This window comes from Neopsephotus bourkii, unplaced genomic scaffold (genome assembly GCF_033783945.1).
Source record: "Neopsephotus bourkii isolate Nb327-2 ecotype Australia unplaced genomic scaffold, CSIRO-AGI_Nbou_v1 NB_845, whole genome shotgun sequence".
Lineage (NCBI taxonomy): Eukaryota > Metazoa > Chordata > Aves > Psittaciformes > Psittacidae > Neopsephotus > Neopsephotus bourkii.
In genome coordinates, this window is record NW_026901341.1 from 519,137 (window position 1) to 539,506 (window position 20,370).

A 20,370-nucleotide genomic window follows, 5' to 3' on the forward strand; every position below is an offset into this window, starting at 1 on the left:
ATTCTCAGTCTTTCTTGAAGTGACACCAAGAGAGAGTAAGGAAATGTAGAGCCTAGAATGGGAAGTGAGAAAAAGCTGTAGGCAATGGAAGGGCTTTTCGCATCTGAAACCACCAATAAATAGGTAACTAGTTAACGCTCTTCTTAAAATAGGCAAACAAACAGCATTTCTTTTTCCACTAGAGACCATCTTCTGTCAGGGGACCCTAACTGGGCATATCTTCTGTAACTGTTTGAAAGTTCAGTAGCACTGTTCATGGGATACCTCTGCATTGAGCAACTGAGCAATAGAGTGAATCATAAAAACAGAGGCTTCCTGCCAGGCAAAATAGAGCTAAAGTGCCAGGCACTGGTAGGTGAGCTTAAATACAGATTTTATAACAGCTGTTGGCTATTATTTAAAAATAAAACTAAAAAAACAGAAAACAACCTGTGAGTCCCTTCAGTCAATACATGGAAAAATGTGGAGTTTTGAGTTGCTGAGCAGCAAATGAAGTCATGGATATCACATCAGCTCCCCTGTCCTCCCCCTAAGGAAGAAAAAAGTCTCACATAATGGGTGTTTCTTATTCCAGTTTCAGCTAAAAATTTAGGAACCAACTTTATCGTCTGTTGTTTCTCCCCTTCTAGCATTAGGTAAATGATCTATATTTCTGCTTTGTTCTGAAGCCAGCTCTACAGAAGTACTATAATTATACAATAAACCCTTTAAAAGCAGGGAGAAAAATTAAACCGGAACCAGGGGGGAATACTGTTTGGAAGTGCCTCAGCCAAAGCAGCATGGGAGTTGCTCTCAGGGGCGGGATAGCACACTGTGAAGGATGCAGCTCAGTGGCACACAGCAGAAAATGAAGGACTGTTATTCATAGAATCATAGAAAAGTCAGGGTTGCAAAGGACCTTAAGATCATCAAGCTTCAACCCCACACTAAACCATGCCACCCAAGGCTCTGTCCAACCTGGCCTTATTTACTGCAGAACTGCCCTGCGTGCAGCCCCTTTCCCCACAGCCAGCCTCACCTGCCATGTATCAGCAGCAGCTCAAGCCCAGGCTTCTTTAAATCTGTTCCTTTGAGAGCGAGGGTTTGAGGATTTTGGTAGTCGATAATAATGAGTTTGTCTGTCAACTGTGGCTGAGCTTCTGTGAGCTCATGTCCCCCATCCATGGCACAATTACAGTTCCGCATAGGAATTATGGTAGGACTGATGCTCACAGTTTTTGCTGTCTAAAAATTATTTCATCTCAATGGCTTTTGCTTACTAGTGATTTATGTAGTAATACAGACAGACTTGCACACAGCTGCAACATACACCTTAGCAGGCTCAGGGCACACGGTCATGTTACTGGCTGTTGTAGCATTTGGGTCCAGGAAAGGAACAGACAGTCCCTACCATGCAGTGAACCCAATGGGAGAGACCAAATGACTGCGAAAGGGAAGCAGAATATCAGAAAGTATTAGGGCATTAATGAGCTCAGCATTGCAGGAAAGGATGTGATTTTTGTAGCTAAGTAATATGCAATAGTCAAATATGTCAGGGCTCCTGAGCATTACGGCATAAGGTGTACTTCTGCAAACACAAACAAAAATTCACATACTTCATAAACCTACAATGATGTTTGCATAGAGCATAAGCGAAGACAAAGAGTTTAGCAGGTGCTCAAAGGCATCTTACAGTAAATTTAAACCTGGCATTAGTGGATGCTTGCACAGCATCTCTAGAGGAAGGGATCTGAAAGAGCAAGAAGGAAGAAGGCTACAAATACTAGAGCAAATATTTCTCAACATCAGTTATCAATCTTGTTGCATCCTTCTGAGGGAGAGTGTCGAGGAAGTGTTCCTGTTTTACTAAACAGTCCAAAGGAGAAAGCAGTGAAGGCTTTTAAATGGACGCATAAAGCAATTAACCACATCCTTCACAAGATTGAGTGTTTCAGGGTCCAGGAGTTATCTGCTACTTGTTAAAGTTGTTCAGCTCACCTGTAAACTTTTCTCCATTGCCCTTTGGAAGCATCAAGCCCACTTTAGAAGGACATATCTGTCTCATGCACATGGTCTGTTGATAAACTGGCTCAACTAAAATTTGGGTTGTGAACATAAAAATGCCATCTGTCCAGTAGCAGTTGAAAAAGATTGATGGGTTGGGTTTGGGGATTTTAGGTTTTTGGTTTTTGTTTAGCAAATCGGGACCTCCAAATTTTCTTGCTGGTTGTTTGCATAGTGAAGATGAGTTACCTCAATTTAGTAGGCATCATTTCACTTTCTAAACTTGCCCTCTTCAGAGATCTCCAGAATCTGTGAGTTCAGGGGATTAGGCTGTGAAGATGAACTGTTTGTTGTTACCCACAGCAGGTTGCTTGAGCACACCCATGGGTATGATTTGGCTCAGAAAGAACCTCTCACTACATACCCGAGTCTCTCAGGGTGCAAGTGAAATCTCATGGGCTGTTCTAAAAGCAGACAGTAAGAACACCGTGGGTGTAGTAGCCTATTGTGTCTTCTTTTTGCCTTCTGAAAGTATTAAGTGCTAACTAAGAAACGTGTTGTGCTTCCACTGCAGTGATTCATCAATCTAGATGTGCTAAAAACCCCATCATGTTGGTGTTTTTGAAATAGCCTTTTAGCCTAAACCTAAGAAATTATCAATATAGTAAGTAATTTGACACAAGGGCTCTGGTTCTGACAAGAGTCACTTTGTGAGCATCACAAATATATATTTATATAATCAAGTGTAGCTGTTTCAACATTTATGTATATTTTTTGATTTCCTTCCCACTCCTTATGTCTGGAGTTCAGACTTTCCTGGCATGTGCAGGATTTTTTGAACATTACATTCTCCATTCAAATGCATCATAATTCCTAATAATATTCTGGGTACCTTGAACCATTATTTGCTTTTAAACAAGTTTTCAGCACAGATCGTGCTGCCTGCAGTTCGGTCCCCCAAATCTCCCATCCGACTGTCTAAATTATTTTAACTGACATAGTTTCTAATTTACTCTCTCCAGTTGAGAGAGCTCCCTGTAGCTTGTCTATTTTAGCATTTAATTGCTGTATACTCTCACAAATTAAATTCTGTAGTGATCCATTTTGCTCTGCCAGTGAAGCAGTGATCTTTTCATCTAAGCAAGATGGCGCTTGCAAGTCCGCCGCCGGGGCTGGCATCCAGCATCGGGAGAGGGAGAACTTTCCCATTTGCTCTCCTGCAGTGTGTGGTGGCTGTCGGGGCGGTGGGGTTCGTGCCAGAGGACAGCTTTCCTTCACAACGTTCTCTGTTCAATTCTGAAGCAAAAGGAAAGTGTAATCCTCAAAACTTGCTCCTCTCAATGGGTTTTTGCAGTGATAAAACCTGCTTTTTCTGATTATGTTATGCAACCAGAACGGTTCTTTCTAAAATCTGCATATGCTTGTGAGCTTTTTAGCATTCACTTCTATAAAACGTGAAAAGGCAGCCTCTAAAATACTACCCTGTACGTGTTCCTTTACTAGGAGGAAGATAGTCAAAACTCACTGTTTCTTTTGGCAAAATAACAATATCCAATTAGGAAACTTGTTATCTTCCCCATTAGCTCTTTTTTTGGATAATGTTTGTACAGTCCTTACACATTACTTAATATGTTTCTATTAAAAGAGGGACCATTTAGTATCTAAATAAGAGGCACAGTGCTTTTTATCTAGTTTCTCTTGAATGGATATATTCTACTGTGTTTTCTCAATGTGTGTGTATGGAAAAGGAGGCATTTGAGTCTCAGGGATTAAGAACTGTGTTATAGCAAGGGGTTGAAGTTCTGTGCAGACAAGCGCAGTACAGGTGTGGAGGCATAAAATACATTCTGCCTTTTTCTGTGGAGGGACTCTTTCCCCATCCAAATAACCTAGAGGAATATAACCTGCAAACAAAACCTGGCCAGTGTTTTGATCCTGTAACTCTGGAAGTGTGAGGTCAGTTTAACAGAAAATACAAAGCTATTTCCTACTTATTTGCACTTCTTGTGTTAACCTTGAAGAAGACTTACCAGGCAGTTGGTAATTACAGGACACAAGGTCATTAAAAATGCATTTTTAAGAAAAGAAGGCTGCATGAAATTTGCATCATTGCATTATTTGGGTCTCCTTTAAATTAATACTCTGAGTCCAGACCTTTCATATGGAGGCGTTAATCTTTCATTAGGAGGAGAGCTGAGCACTAATAGTGTGATGTGACTGTCTGTCATTTGTGATCATCATCTTCGAAGTGAAAATGGGCCATTTGTTTTACATCTGTGGTACAAATTATCTGTTCTTCATTCCTCAGAGTATTTTATTTCTGTTTGCTGTCAAAGGTCTAGTTCAGGGAAAAGATGGGGATGGTTGCTAGAAAATGCTGATGGTTCATAGCACTGCTTCATATTACTCTCCTTGGAGAGGTTGGGCTATGTGGATCCTTTAAGGCTAGACAGAACTATAAGGGTGGCACTTACTATGTAGTAGCTTTTGGAATGCCTGACGCTGCTCAGTCATAAATGTTGTGGAAGAGAATGATTCAGGTTGTATTATTGAAAGAAATTTGTGTAAGTGAATCTGGTCCTGTAGCTGTGACAGTAAATGCAGCTCCACTGGCTTCATTTGAACTGACTGTGGTTAATTTTCCATTCTCTACCCCCAGAATTTGTTATATGATCATAGTAGAAGACTTGTGGAAGTAACACAAATTGCTCTAAAGGGATAGTGCTGGGGACTGCTACTTAAAAGCCCATCCATAGCTATTTAAATTCCTGTTTGCAGTACATGTCTGCCTATGTGCTGTAGGTCACCTGGCTTTAGGAGAGCTGAGTGCAGGGTGCGCCCATGCAACGAAGGCTCATCCCAGCCTGGCTCTGTACTACTTGCAGCTATGTGCCTTCTGACTGACTTGATTTTGTGTCTCTTTGGAGTAGGTTTCAGGTGATGCATAATGCACTGGCTCTCTTAAAAAGCAGAGAGTTTCCAAATTACTCTCTCTTATAGAATGAACTCCATCTTGATAGTTAAGTGTTGTGATAATAAGAGAAGTAACAAAATACATGGATCGTTTCCCTCTTGTGACTTCAAAACTGACTTTTCCACGCACCCTTTCACAAAACGTGATGTGGCAACTCTGACAGTCACATGTATGTAAAAGACCTGGAGGTATAATTGAGCCTTATGCATTTTAAGCTTTGATTAGGTAGTCAAAATCAGAGAAGTTGAGCAATTAAAATATTTGCATTGGGATTCCTGCTTTACCTTCCACAAAACTCCATGTGCTTATACAAGGCACAAGTAACACCAGATCAGACTTCTATTATTAAATGGATGCTATTTATTTACATTCTTACCAAAGTGTGCTTTTGTTTGAAATAACTTATTCCAGCCTACTGCTGAGCTGTTCCTTTATATCCCACTCATTCTCTTGGATTATTTTGTCTCTGCTGATCTAAGAATTACCTATTCTTCTGCAAGAAAATTTCTCTGTGGTCTGGGTTAGCTCAGATTGTATAATACAAGGTGTGGAATTTTTGGAAGAAAACATTACAACCCTTGTGAGAAGTGGTTATTGGCATTTTCTGACACTTAAAAACAAGTTTTTAGAAGTTGGTTGTGTATCAGAAAACAATCCATTGTGAAATGAAATCATGGACCTAAGCGCCTTGAGAATATCCTTTATGGGGCAAAAAGTGTTCCCCCTCTCTGCTTATTTATCTAAAACCATGTAAGGCCAAGCCTATGAAGCTTAAAAGGAGAAAAAATTGCAACACTCCCAACGCTTAGTTTTCTGGGAGAGTAGGAGGATGGACTTAAGCTTGCATGTGAAGGAAAATTAAAACGTGAAAGATTGGGGGGCTCTCTGTTTTTGTGTTGATTTTTGAGTTTTGTTTTTTGGGGGTTTTACTATGATTAATTTACAAATTTGGATATTATTTTTTTATAGGCAGTGGGAACCTGAAAAGTCAACTTCTGTCTTTGGCTCACAAAAAGATTATGAAATTAATTCCTTTCTCAGGTTGACCGAGCTTGATTGCCAAGTATGTTTGATTCTTCACAGCACCTCAGAATATTTAGTGCTAAGAGCACATGGCTGGCTTCTCCCCTTCATATTGGCACACAGCTCCCTCCACTCTTGTCTCCCCTCCTCCTCTACACCAGCTAACCCCAGAGGCTATCACAAGGAATTGCGGACAGTCATCTTCACTGCAAGAACTTTGCCTCTTTCTGATTCAGGTCTCTTATTCACTCTCTGATCCAGATAATCTGAAGCTGCAAATGGCAAGATGATCATTTATACAATAAATAGTGAAAATGGAGATTCTCCTGCTTCTGTGTCCATGTCCAGCTTTCAGATGCCTGCAGGTTTAATGCTCTGTTCTTTCTCTTCACTTCAGACTCACCATTGAACTGATCTTTGGGTTGGCTTATCTTGTTTGCTTTTGACTTTTTAATAAAATCATGTCTATAAAGACAACATGCATCTGAGTTAGCTGATAAGATGATGTGTTTCTAACGAGACGTTAACTCTGTCCCCAAAACCACCTTTTTTCAGAGTCCCTGAAACATTTTTGTGTTCCCTATGATAGATGCCTCCCCAGGGACCCTGCGGGAGGTGTGTCTGTTGCTCTTGTAGCATAGGGTGTATATAACAAGTGAGCCAGCCCTGAGAAGGCATTGGTGGCTACACAAGGAAATAATTTAGGTCTTTGTTAAAATTGGGGGTTGTTTTGTTAAATTGGGGGTTGTTTACAGCTTCTGGGAAGTGATTTTCATAGTCAAACTGAGAAGAGTACATCAGAATATAGGCATGGTATGTCGTATGCCTGATCAATGACTCACCTGGAAGGCTGTAAGCGAGTACCCATGTTCGTGATTTGTTTCATCCAAGATCTGTTTCTCGCTGGGTGTAGACACAATTCCTTGTTTTAGGGGTGGTTCAATTGATGAAGGAGAGTGAGGACATGGCAACAGACATGCATCTTCTTTTAAAAGAAAAACAAATGCTCTGTTTCATCCAAGATCTGTTTCTCACTGGGTGTAGACACAATTCCTTGTTTTAGGGGTGGTTCAATTGATGAAGGAGAGTGAGGACATGGCAACAGACATGCATCTTCTTTTAAAAGAAAAAAAAAAAGCACAAATCATCTTTTTAAGGACAAAGTAATTGTATAATTTGGGAATAATGACCAAATGAAGAGTCTTCCTATGCCCTTTGAGTTATGTTACTAACTGTAATTTCAATAAGAATAACTGTGATATTGTAATACAGATTTTAAAACAAGCTAAGGTATAATTGTTTTAGTCTGCCAACATAAGCTCAACCCAGCTGATTCACAGAAGAGTCAAATTCAAAGTGTGACAAATGTTTCCTAGTCATTATAGCCCACCAGAGGAATATTTTTATTTGGCCTGACTGCACATGAGGGCATATTCAAGTTAGAATCATACAGTCATAGAAGAGCTCAGGTTGGAAGGGACATGGAAAGATACCTGGTCCAAACTTTCACAGGAAAGGTAGCCTAGACGTGGTGACCTAGCTCCCTGCCCAGTTGCAGCTTGTAAACCTCCCGTGATGGGCACTGTAGCATATCCCTGGGGAGGTTGTCCCCGTGATTGTTCTGACTATAAAAAATGTCTGTCTTCTATTGAGATGAAATCTCCTGGTACAACTTGTGCCAGTTGCCTCCTTGTCTTCTCCATGTGGCTCCACGTTAGTTATGAATTTCTGGTTGCTTCTGTTTGGCAGAAAAGCACATATGCTAGCATTGGCAGTTGCACATGCCAGTTGCAAAAATGCTTGTACACCACATTATAAATGCCAGTTTTCTCTAAAGGTACATTAAAACAAAAAAGGAACTAGAAGAAGCTTATGCAAACTTTCTGTTCACCTTGACTATCATTGTTACACCGTAGTATGAATATTGAAACTTTAGCTTTACGAGCAAGTTGCTCTTAATATGCAAACTGCTTATGTACATTTACTTGGAGAGCACGCAAGAAAGACGTGCCAGGTCTCTGACGTTGCTTTCTGAAGAGGTTCTGTGGTATATCTCACTTTCAGTATAATGAGTTGTAATGTTTAGTTATTCTAAAGGTATGGTACAATAACAGATTATTCTTGTTCATATCTGTGTAATAATTGAAACTCCCTGATCACACTTTCCATTTTACACGTTGTCAGAACCTTGGACCTTAATCTTGCTCTCTGATTGACAGTTGTGGCCGGGGAAAGAGCACTTGTATTGTTTGTGGTAGTCGCATCTGTTCAACTTGATTCAGTTGAGAGTATTTGCATATTCTTAAGTATTTCTTCTGAGAAGGCCTAAATCCTTCTCAAGTGTTTGATGCATTTTTGAAATTCATTCATAAGGTATCTACATGCACTAATAGTTCTGTATAATATTGCTGTGCATAATCTGACAGATAAGGCCAGTTTTTTAAACAAGGTATTCTTTGGGGATGACATATTACATTCTGACTTATTCTACTGGGTGGAAATGTCAAGTACTTTGAAAAAGGATGCTTGAATGTTTTGATTGAATTAATATTCTTTATTGAACACATTGTCAACCGCAGTAAAATGTAGTCTCATTGTGAGAACATTTTTCAAAAGAGTTAACAGCAGGGCTTTTTTGTTTTATTTTTGTTACTGGAGCTTTATCATATATAATCATTCCTTTGCTGCTGATATTAGATGGAACACAGAAGTAGATTCCTAGATGCATTTAGATTAATTAGTTTGAATTGTTAAACTGTGAGCAATACCCTTATCCTGACATACATCTTAAGCTTTTGAAATACAACTTTTATTTTTTTATTTTCTTTCTTTTTATACTTTTTTTCTGCAAATTTTATATCAGTATTTTTTGAAGCATTGCCAACCTTAATTTCAGGAACCTGTCACTCTTGATAGTACACGTAGAGCACTAGTGAGAAGTACCATTGCTTTGAAAAATACTCAGGCATTGTGTTTGAGCATCAAACACAGATAGCAGTTCAGAAATATTAACTTGATGGCCTCGATCCATTATATGAAGAAATATATGCATAATTGAAAACCATGTCTTCCCTAGGTTGGATGTCCTAGTCCAGGACTACCCAAGATTAGACAAAGCTAGTCCAGTTTGCTATCAGAAGGAATGGAGATGTATTTCCACTTGCTTAAATGGATGTGTGCTGTGGATGCTACTACAAGCTTCAGCTGTTAAAGAGCTAGGATCTCATATGGAAGACCACTAACCATAATGAGTAACTTTTTTTTTTTTACCTTGCACTAAACAAGCGTTCAAAGACCCACTGTTAGTGCCTGATGTGGTGTAAGAAAAGGGTTTCTGTCTTTGCAGAGGACCATAGCAATCCCTGCTGCCTGTGTACTTGAAAAAAGAATGATGCACATTTAATAAGTGTAGTTTTTTGTTTTGTGCACACTCAGGTTTCAGTGTAACAGCGCCTTTTACATTAGTTTTGTTCTTCCTTTGCTTTCAGGAATCTCCTTCTGGACGAAGAAAAGCGCTTGCCACCAGCAGCATCAACATGAAGCAATATGCAAGCCCCATGCCTACACAGACAGATGTCAAGTTAAAATTCAAGCCTTTGTCCAAGAAAGTGGTATCTGCCACACTACAGTTCTCTTTATCTTGTATTTTCCTGAGGGAAGGAAAAGCCACGTAAGTTGTTGTGTTGTTTTTTTTTAACCAGATAGCCTGCTTTGTGTTGCTTTTCAAAGAATTCTTTGGATAAAGAGCTTTCTGTATAGAATGGCAGAATTTGAGAGTATCCTTCAGCATACTTATCATTCCTGCCATATTTAGTATCTTAGCTGAGTAGAAACCGTTTCTTACTCTGATTTTAGTCTTGTGTTCTTCAGAGACAAACAGCTTGTCCTCTAACCTTATAGACATTGTAAATAACAGCAGTTTAAAAATATCTACAGGTCTGGAATCAGCAGGATTTCGTTTGTGTGTGTGTGTGTGTCTGTGTGTGTGTGTGTGTGTGTTCATCCAACAATGCCCTTAGCAGACTGCAAGGGAAATGTAGGAAGGAAAACTTATTTCTATTTCATCTATTTATATTTCACAAGGAATGAAAGAAGGACAAAGCCAGCTGTAAGGTGAGAGAGGGTGGAGTCACAAGTAAGATTTTTGCCTTGAACACAAGATTATCCTGTGAAAAGAGTTCAGTCAGGCACTGGCTACCACTCCCCCGTCTCACTTGATTCTGTCCTTTATTTCAGCAGCCTTTGGAGGGATGAGGATACAGATTATTTTTGCAGATCCTATAACTTATGCAGTTTCTGTCAGGTTCAGGATGTAAGATGTTGACAGCTTCATGTGGCTGGAGGATGGTCTGCTTGTCACCATCCTGTTTTGCTTTTCTTTTCTGTCTCAAGAATATGGGGAAATGAGACTGGCAGAACATAAAGAGGCGGAGGGGGGAACTACTGCTTTAGTAGTTCTTTTACGTTTTTTACACCTTTTTTTCCCCTCCAAAAGGCTAACAGTTTTATTTCCAGCTTTCAGTGACCCAGATGCACTTGGAGACATTGCCCATTGCAGTACAAGTGTCCAAACACTGTTGCATGGACAGCTTTCCAGACTGCTTAGCAGTCAGCAGTGTGATCAGACCAGTTTACTCTGGGGTTTATACAACTGGGGCTTGAAAACCCTCAAGAATGGAGACTACACAAGCTGTCTGGACAACCATCCCACTGTTTGTTGATGACTGCTCTAACATTTTCCTCACATCAGATCACAATCTCTCTGCTTTCAATCTATGTCCACTGTCTCTAATCCTTCCACCTTGCGCCACTGTCTTCTCAGCAGTGCTGGCAGGCTGCTGCTGGGTCCTCCTGAAGCCATCTCTTCTCCAGGCTCAGGAAGTCCATTTCCCTGAGCCAGTTCAGCTCCAGCTGCTAATGATTTCAGTGGTCCTCTGCTGACCTTGCTCTGGTTTATCAACACCTTTTCCAGTACCATGGGACCCAACATTGGATGAAGTGCCCTACATGCAGTCCAACAACTCCAAGTAAATAGGATTCATTACTTCCCTCAGACTGCTGGTTTTGTGGTCCTGTTCTAATGGGTCTCAGGATGTTTTTGCCTTCATTGGCTGTCAGGGCATGGTGCTGGCTCTCCTTAAGCTTGCTCACGGCCAGACTTGTTTTCAGCAGAGGTGCCCCCTAGGCAGGCAATGCCCAGTCTGTTTTATTGTAAAAATTATTATAATTATTGTAAAAAAAATTGATTAATCCCAATAAATATTCAAATTGTTTTAGGAGAGGAGAGGTAGGTCTGCTGTTGCTTCAAGAATGGCATCATGTACTTTAAAAATCTTGGGCTTTTTATGAAACAAATGTAGAAAATCCATTTTTATGAATCATTGCCTGCTGTCATCTTTTCATCAAATGTATGTTTGATATGAAAGGTGCGGTTATGTGAAAGATACGTATATGTGATTCAGTCAAAGAAGAATTGAAATTGGCCATTGATATGTAACGGGTTTTTATCTTAATGAATGCAAATGTTTAGAAAAGGGATTTTAACGTCTATAGCAGCATTAGGAGTTCTGAGTGAATGTTATGATAGCTGTCACATGCAGATGTGGACAGTAGGTCTGAACAAGCATTTTCATTTTAACCAAACAAGACCAGGTCAGCATTTACTGGCATTTCTAGAGTGGTTTAAAATTAAGCAGCAGTCACTAAATTGTCTCCTAATGCAAGGCAGCACTTTTTTTACCCTTTAGAATTTTTGGTAATAGAAAACTTTCCCTTCAGAAATTAATATACATGAGTGTATTCCTTTTGTTCTTTTGCTATATTCAAGATCAGATCTGAGATCAGAGACCTCCCTGAAGAAAAGAAAGCATAAAAATATGTAAAGGATTTTTAATAATGTGGTAGTATCAGATGTGGTATTAACAGGCTGCATTTTAATGCCTGGTTTGAAATTTGTTGCTTAGGGATGAAGACATGCAAAGCCTCGCTAGTTTGATGAGTATGAAACAAGCAGATATTGGAAATCTAGATGATTTTGAGGAGGACAATGAAGAAGATGAAGAAAACAGAGTGAATCAAGAGGAAAAGGCTGCAAAAATTACAGGTTGGTTTCGCCAGAGGAATGGTAAAATACAGTTCCTTTGCTAATGGCCAGCTGTGTTCTGTAAATTTTATCCTCATGCTGTATTTGCATTGAACTTGAAAAAAAATCCCAACCAAAACAAGATATAGGATGGTTTGATTGAAGAGGGACCCATCCGTAACTCGACAGAGTTTAATATTTGTGGATTTAAGAGCATTGATTTGTGAGGTGGGGGGAGAGTGTCCTGGTTTTAGGAGAGAATGCACTAAGTAGGTAGCATTTTAGGGAAGCAAAGACCTGCTGTGAACAAAGGAGTAAAAAGATGAGGAAAAAGGATCAGTGAACAAGAAGACAAGAGAATGAGCTGAAGGGAAATAATGAAGAGAGTTTGTGAGAATAACTGCAAAATGAGTTGTGCCATGGGTAGGTGCTGAGGTTCTGCTCAATAACATGGTAATTCCAGGCAGCATACTTCTGCCTTTTGGTTGGGGGTGTCTTGTGGAAATGAAGTCAGGAGGCTGTTAAAGGAATTTAACAGAATTTGACAGTAAGGTTGTTTGAAGTGAGGTAGTATAACCACATTTGAATTGCTGATGAAAATGCTTAGTGTGTCCAGGATAGCTGAACTAATCGATGCAAGTCAGATCAGGATGTGATGATGTTAAATTGTTGGGAGAGATCATTATGCAGCACTGCTCCAGATGAGTTCTGTAGGAGCTCTTAGTGTAAAAGCATCAGAAAAAGACAAATTAACTGCTGGTGCCAGCCTTCATACCTGTCTGTGCTCTTTAAAAATGTCTGTTGAAATAAATGGACCCTTCTGTAAAGGTAAGGAACAGCATCCCAAACAGAAGTGAATTGCCCAATCTGTTCTTGAAAGTCCAGAGAAACATCGGTTCGGTGTTACAAAACATTGCTTTTCATTGCTTCTTTTTGAGATCTCATTGCAATCGAAAGGTTCAGCCTAAAGCAGTTATTACTTAGTTATATTTCATGTTGTGAAAGGATGCAAATGTACTTTCTCCATGCTTTACATATTCAGTTAAATGTTTTGTACCCTGACCAAATCTCTGCTTATGTTGTATATGTCTGGCACAAGGCAGGTTGGAAAGTCCAGAATGAAATATTTGAGAGACAGGGATAATGTATTACTGGGCATCAATATGCCCAAGAGATATACTAGTCTGGTCACACTGAAATCATTCGTCAAGGCTGTCTTCTTTCCCAATATAACCAGAATAATTCCAGTGCAGGTCAGAACACCAAACAAAACCTGACATATTCACCAGGCCATCTCATAATCACAGAAGAGAGAAGGGCACACAAAGGAGAGGCTACATAAAGTCTGTATAAACTATTGTGCAGAAGCATTTTATTAAGATATGCCTAGACACTGCTCTGAGGGACTGCTATGGAAAACCCGTGTGCAGAAGGACAGTAGTTGACAAGCAGCCGATCTTGCTCCTCAGCTTTATTGATTTTTGCAGTGCTCACATTTAAACAAGTCAAGGAACAATTCCTGATCAAGCAAAAAGGTGATTTAATTAGGCTAGTCTGTCTACTATCCTTTGGCTATGTAGTGAACATCCTTGGAGATGGATGGGAAGAGTGTGAAGTGCAGCACTAAGTCCTAGCTCCAGTTGTTTTAGAGGCATTTCAGCTTTTCCATCTACTTTTGTAAAGTCCAAAATTATCTGTTCTAAGCAAACATTACAATACCTTCTTGAAAGGCAGATGCAATAAATACTTCTGAACTGCACTATATCTCCTCATTGTTCAGCCTGTTCTGATACTGTTTGCTAGTGATACAAGATTGGGTTGGATTTTTTGTAGATGGGAAAAGGAAATCTGAAGGCTGGGAAAAGCTCAGCCTTGAATGACTTGTGTTGATTACAACAGCTGAGTTGCTTCGTAAGCCTGGCTAACTTCGCCCATGTTAGACAAGGAGAGGGATGAGAGGTATGTTGAAGGAGTGAGTACACAGAGTTGCCCAAGCAAACGGGAGAACATAAAACACAGGGCAGTAAGTAAACATCAATAAATAAAATATAAAGGGTCTATTTCAACATGTGTTCAAGTCTGATTTCATTGGCAGTTGAAGTGACTTCTGTAATAAATATAATTAATGGGGAAAACTAATAAACCACAGGAATTGCTGAGGAACCAAGGGAGAAAAGAGGTTGGAATCACTGTAGAAAAATAGGAAGACATATAGAAAGAAGGAAAAGGAACTCCACTGATGTAGTGAAGTACTCTTTCTTAAAATTTACTTCAAAAAGAATTGTGTTCACAGAATCCTATAAAGTTAATTGGGGAAGTTACATAAGCCTTTTGAAAGCTTGCTGTTACCAACATTTTCTCATCTGTTGCTGTGTTAGGGTGTTGGCAGCTGAGCAAGCTGGAATGTCTTCACTGACTCAGAGTCCCCTGCGGCAAATCACTTCGCCTCAGTGTGCCTGTTTTCCCAACTGTAAAATGGCGATAGTGGCTATAACTACTTCTCAGGAATGATGGGAGTATTAGATGGTTAATATTTGTAAGCAAGCTTTGAAAAAGTAAAGTGCAAGTAGTAAAGCAGAAGGGTTTTTTCTTACTTTTGACTTAAGGTCTTCTCACAGAGAAACATTGGATGACTTGACTGAAACGCTGTCATTCTCAGCCACAGCTGCAAGAGACGCTTCAAATCTATCACAGACACTGCTCCTTTTTTGCAGTGTACAAAAGTTAATTTTTTTACTTGGGCCCACAGTTAGTTTTATAGATGAACAAATATACCCACCACTAGGAGAACCTGCTGAATGGGGCTCTAGATGGTGCAGGTGAGTTAGGAAATGCTGCTTCTCTTCTTTAATGTGTTGCCTAACTTGGGGTAAGTATCTGTGCCTCTGTTTCTTCAGCTGTGAAGTCAGTGGTGCAATACTGCTCTACCTCAAAAGCACTGTGGAGTTCGGTATAGTCAACATGGGAGCTGCTGCCATACAACTGACCTTGCGATCAGACTGAAAGTTATTTCCCATTTGAAGCATTACATTCATTCAGAAAAATATCCTTCCATCTCAGGCGTTTTCCCCCTTCTTTGCCAATATTTCTTGTTCAATTTCTTCGTGTATAAAAGCTGTATCTCCACCTAATTGTTCTGTGTGAAGTTGAAGATTATGTTTGTAGCCATGAAATATGTTTCAAATATATTGTTCCTACACTATTAATATAGATGAATTTAAACCTCATGGAAGTATTTAGTGGTTGGACTTGATGGTCTTAAAGGTCTGTACCAATCTAGCTGATTCTGAGATGCTGTGATCCTGTCCTTAGCCTTCAGTTGAATACAAAGTATTCCAACATACTCAGAATCTTGCAATCATAGAATACTTAGAGTTGGAAAGAATCTTAAGATCATCACATTCCAACCCCTTGAAGAAACATGGCTCATAACTCACAAACTTAGGGTAGTAATAAATACATTGCTTCTCTTAATGTTTTAATTGGTACTTAGAGCCTCATGCTGAGCTTAATAGTTGGCTCCTGCTCTGTCTGCAGAGGAGCACAGTGACTGTCCTGGGGCACCACATGGACTGAGCAACGTGCCTATGTGCTACCTATTGCAGGAGTCTGAATCCCAGCATATTTCAAGAGCAGGCTTCTGCAGAGCAGTATGTGTAACCTTTTCTTACCACTTGCAAAACCATGTCTCTCATGTAAACTTCTGATACATTTACTCTTTGTCAGTAGCAGCAAGCTGCTTGAAAAAAAAAGAGCAAGAGAGAATGAAAGAAAAAACCCCAACAGTGATTTATATGACATGCTTGTAGAACAAGCTAATGTACGTTTGTAGATAATGAGATTTATAAAAGATAATATAGGATATAAATCTCCAACCTACCATTTCCACACTCCAAAATATGACATAAACCATTTAATATTGTAATGAGAAACATTGTAGTGCATATGGGTGTTTAGGTTGGCAGATGGGACCAGGTGATTCAGACCACATCAAAGAATTCCCTCTTTTTAAAGCTCTGAACTTAATTTGTTATTTTCTGACAATAAAAACTGAATTGTAATTGTTTTGGTTTTTTCACATGCTGGCATAATAAATTATAAATCATGTCAACAGCTCAGCCTGTTTTAAACTAGTAATTTGTTTGTACTAGTGTTTTATAAGGTCAACTCCGTTTTATTTGAGTACAGCAAGGTATTTTCCATTATGTATCTTGAGTCTTAAAAATTCCCTGAAGATAGTATTATATTGTTCAGATCTCTAAGGCGTATATATGATTTTATACTGAAAAGTTGAGTTTTGGGGCAGTTTTGGTGTTACATTTTTAGGACAATAGTCTTGTTTGTTGGAGCTAAAAATAAGGAAGTGGGGATGGTGAAATTAGGTCTGTGTAGATAGATAAAGATGTAATCCCATCTAAGCAGATTTTTTCTTTAAGGTCAAGAACAGTTAGGAAGTGTGGTTAAGAGGAATTGTGCTGTGGCTTCGTCATTGTCAGCACGGATTATGTCCAATAGATATCGGGAGAATAGATCATTCCACTTGGTAATTTGCAGATTGGCGCATATTTGCAAAGCAGTTTAAATTTGGAAAAGAAATTTTTAACTTCTCTTATGTTAAAGGAGTTTTTTAACTTCTTTAGCTTCTAATATAAGTCAAATATTTCCAGGTTCTGGACTCTGCTTTCAGCTTCAGGTTTCTTATGCTGTTTGTGAAGGCTTGAAATTAAGAGCTATATTGTTGTGTCAACTTGTGAAGGTGTTGCCCTGTAAAAAGGCATGAGTGCCCCCTGCTAGGAAGTTCTGGGTGGCTGTGGGCACCAACATGAGTTGGGAAAATCACAAATACTACTCAGTTTTCATGTCAGTCCAACGTCTTGCTCTTTGTAACTGGTTCATAGAACAAAGATTACTGTGAGTCAGTGACAAACATTTGCTTTCCCAAGCAAAAGCCATATGAGTAAAAGTTAAATTCAAAACAGCAGCAAACTGAAAGTGTTGTGAAGAAGTAACTTCTTGTATTCACAAGAAAACAAAGTTTAAAGGAAATCCACAAATGACTGAGAGGTGTGCAGTAAAGGCACCTACATAGCTTTAACCTCACTGGTGACACCAGAAGACACTGGGAAAAGATGGGAGATGAAAAAAACCATCAGAGGAGCAACGATACTCAACAAGCAGCAGCATCTCTCATCACAGGTTTCTCCTGCCTGTTTGCCAGTTGGAAGGACAAGGAAGTCTGTCCCCTCGCCACAAAAACCTGTGCTTGAGGTCTTTCAGAGATGCCCCAGGCTCAATCGCCATTACAGAAACTGCATTTGTTATTGTTTTATTTGTTAGTGGGGAAATCAGAGAGGAATTTCCCCACTTCCTTAGGGACTGTAGTGGTAGGACAAGGGGTAATGGGTTAAAACTTAAACAGAGGAAGTTTAGGTTGGATATAAGGAGGAAATTCTTTCCTGTTAGGGTGGTGAGGCACTGGAATAGGTTGCCCAGGGAGGTTGTGAATGCTCCATCCCTGGCAGTGTTCAAGGCCAGGTTGGACGAGGCCTTGGGTAATATGGTTTAGAGCAAGGTGTTCCTGCCCATGGTAGGGGGGTTGGAACTTGATGATCTTAAGGTCCTTTCCAACCCTAACTATTCTATGATTCTATGATTCTAATTTTTCCCATTGAGCCAGAAGCCAGTAAGACCTGGTTGTTTTTTTGTTTTGTTTCTTTACTGCCAGAATTATGGATTCATGAACATCTTGGCTACAATTAATACATTTTAAAAACTATTATTCATGGCAGTTCAGAGCCATGTGTTGGATGGCTCCTCCAGTGTGAATAGAAGATGAAATAGGATTTTACCAAACAGAAGGATGTTACTGGTATAGCATTACAGAGGTGAATTCAACCAATACGTATGTTTAGTTTGCATTCTCATAGCACGGTACTGATCATATCTTTTAGAACTATTAGATAAGTTCAACTTGTCATAGGTCAGGATTTAATGGTGACTGATAGTAATTGTTAAGTGATCAGAGTGTGTGTAGAAATAAAATATATAAAACGTATGTGTATTTATTAGTTTTCTGTAGCCTTAAGGGTTTGGGAGGGAAGTAAATTGTTCTGGGGCTGTTTTGTGTTGACTGACAATGGTTTAACATTCAGGTTTTCTTCACAAGCAGGAAAAGTCTTCAAATTATATCTAGTACATCTAAGTTTTGAACTGATGTACATACTCATCCTCATAAAACTAATTGCCGTTGCTGACACCAGGAATCCAGCAAGGTTTTGCTTATGTCTATTAGCTGGTTTCTTGTTAAATTATGACTTGAAGCAGCTACACAGGTGCTTTGCTATAGGTATATCATTGCAAGGACTTGTTCTAAATGTGTTCTTTTAATTAACAATAAGTGTCTTCTCTTCTGCCTTCTCTCTCCCTCACTCTCTAATAACAGTGTTCGTTCCACTTCTGTTTCATTAAATGCCCTTGCCTTATGTTTGTCTTGACTGGCTTCTATTTACAGAAATTGTAAACCAGTTGAATGCTCTGAGCAGCTTAGATGAAGATCAAGATGACTACATAAAACGAGCAAATATGCCTTCAGCTAAATCAGCCAGTTCCTCTGAAGGTCTATGAGCTTTCCTCCTTTTTCTGTTTCTGATTGTCTGTATTTACTGTGACCCATTACCTTTTGACTCCTGCTTGTATTCAGCTGTCGGTTTTATCTTTGTGCTTCCACCCGGCATGACTCTCAATAATTTGTAGTGCATCCAACAGGTAACAACATGATAGAGAAAGAGCCTATCTTGTCTTCAGCTCTGTTTGTCATCTGATAATAAATAAGAAAGGGAAAAAGAACCACAAAAAAAACCCAACACCAGACCCCAAGCCTAAAACATTAATTGTGCAGTCAGTAATACTTGACCTCTCTAACGTGACAGAATGCCCCTTCTCTGAATTTACGTGCATAATGCATTTGAAAATTAGAATTTCCTGCTTATAGTTAACATTTATGTGAACAACCAAAAATAAATTGCTGTATTTAGCTTGCTAGAAGTTCTGCAACATTTATTTAATGAAGATAAATAGAAGGCTTTCTTAGCAGTCATTTCTGTTACATAATGTTCTGATCAGAAAATTGATGTTTCATTCATTTCACTGTTTTTTTTTTTTCCTCCTTTGTTGGTGTGTTCACTGGAATTCATTACCTTGGTTGTGCAGTTTGTGCCATACCCTGGTACAGTGTTACAAGGGACTGTTGATACAGGGGGGTTTTGAGCTTGAACTATGTTAGGTGAACAGTTTGTATTTATATTAAAGCAATATTCTGACTTGTTTGTAGAGCTTATCAATAAGCTTAATTTTCTGGATGAAGAGGAGCAAGACCTGGCCAACGCTAGTACAAACCCTTTTGGTGATCCTGACACAGCAGAATTAAATCCATTTGGAGACCCTGATGTAGAAGGTAATAGATTTGTTTTGCACATTTCATTGATAATTGCAAATGTTTAATGAAACATGATTTATTTTTTGTAGCGCTACAAATGAAAAATGATATTTTCATTAAATACAGTTATTGCGTGCAGTACTGCGGTGTAGCAATAGCAATGATCCAGTTGCCAGTGAAAAATGGATTTATCGTTGGGGTCACATCCTTATGTGTATTTGCTACTGGGGCCTACTAGCTAAGAATTGAACCAGAAACTTTTAGACCTACTAGTACTCACTTTGTGGTATAAAAGAGCAACACATACTGTCAGGCACCTCTGTTCTTGGTTAGCATTAATCTTTATTATTATAATTTAATTGTATCTTTTTCATTCTTTTTTTGCTTTTATGGCTTCCTCAGTTAAGCCTTCTGGCATTACACCTTGCACCACATGGGAGGTGTTAATCCCCTTTCAAGACTGACATGCCCATTTTTGTTCTCTTTAAGTGAAGCATACAGCCCCTGTAAGTTTTTAATCTGATATGACCTTGGCCCTAAGGCCAGGAAGGAGCACCAAGACAGCAGGCATATTTACTGTCCTCAGCACCATGTTCAGATATGCAAACTTCCATCTGTTGCCATCAAAAAAAAAAGGTATATTACTGTATGACTTGCTTAGTTGCAGCTGCTTGAGTTGCCAGCCCATAGTTAATTCTCAGGTTTGATGCGCCAAGACTTTTCTTCCAACACAAAATACCAGGGAGCATTTACTACCTTTGACCAAACTCCAGGAGCCACTCTTTAATGGTGGTGGAGAAGAACCAGCCCAGACTACAGCCAGGGGATTTCTAATACCAAGTTTAATGAGGATACATTTCTGAACTGCAGTTC

At 39.3% G+C, this 20,370-nt stretch overlaps 1 protein-coding gene across 9 annotated transcripts in view; it reads left to right on the plus strand.

The window, feature by feature from the left end:
* The window catches only part of EHBP1 (EH domain binding protein 1), a 224,639-nt gene that overhangs the window by 78,746 nt on the left and 125,523 nt on the right, over window positions 1-20,370 (plus strand). For 6 of the 9 annotated variants that reach the window (XM_061356181.1, XM_061356183.1, XM_061356184.1 and 3 more), the window contains exons 6-9: window positions 9,469-9,650; window positions 11,944-12,083; window positions 18,574-18,678; window positions 19,393-19,515. In XM_061356181.1, the coding sequence (XP_061212165.1) occupies window positions 9,469-9,650; window positions 11,944-12,083; window positions 18,574-18,678; window positions 19,393-19,515 (550 nt within the window). The remainder of the gene's footprint in view (window positions 1-9,468; window positions 9,651-11,943; window positions 12,084-18,573; window positions 18,679-19,392; window positions 19,516-20,370) is intronic. The other 3 variants (XM_061356180.1, XM_061356185.1, XM_061356186.1) reach the window with 1 other exon arrangement.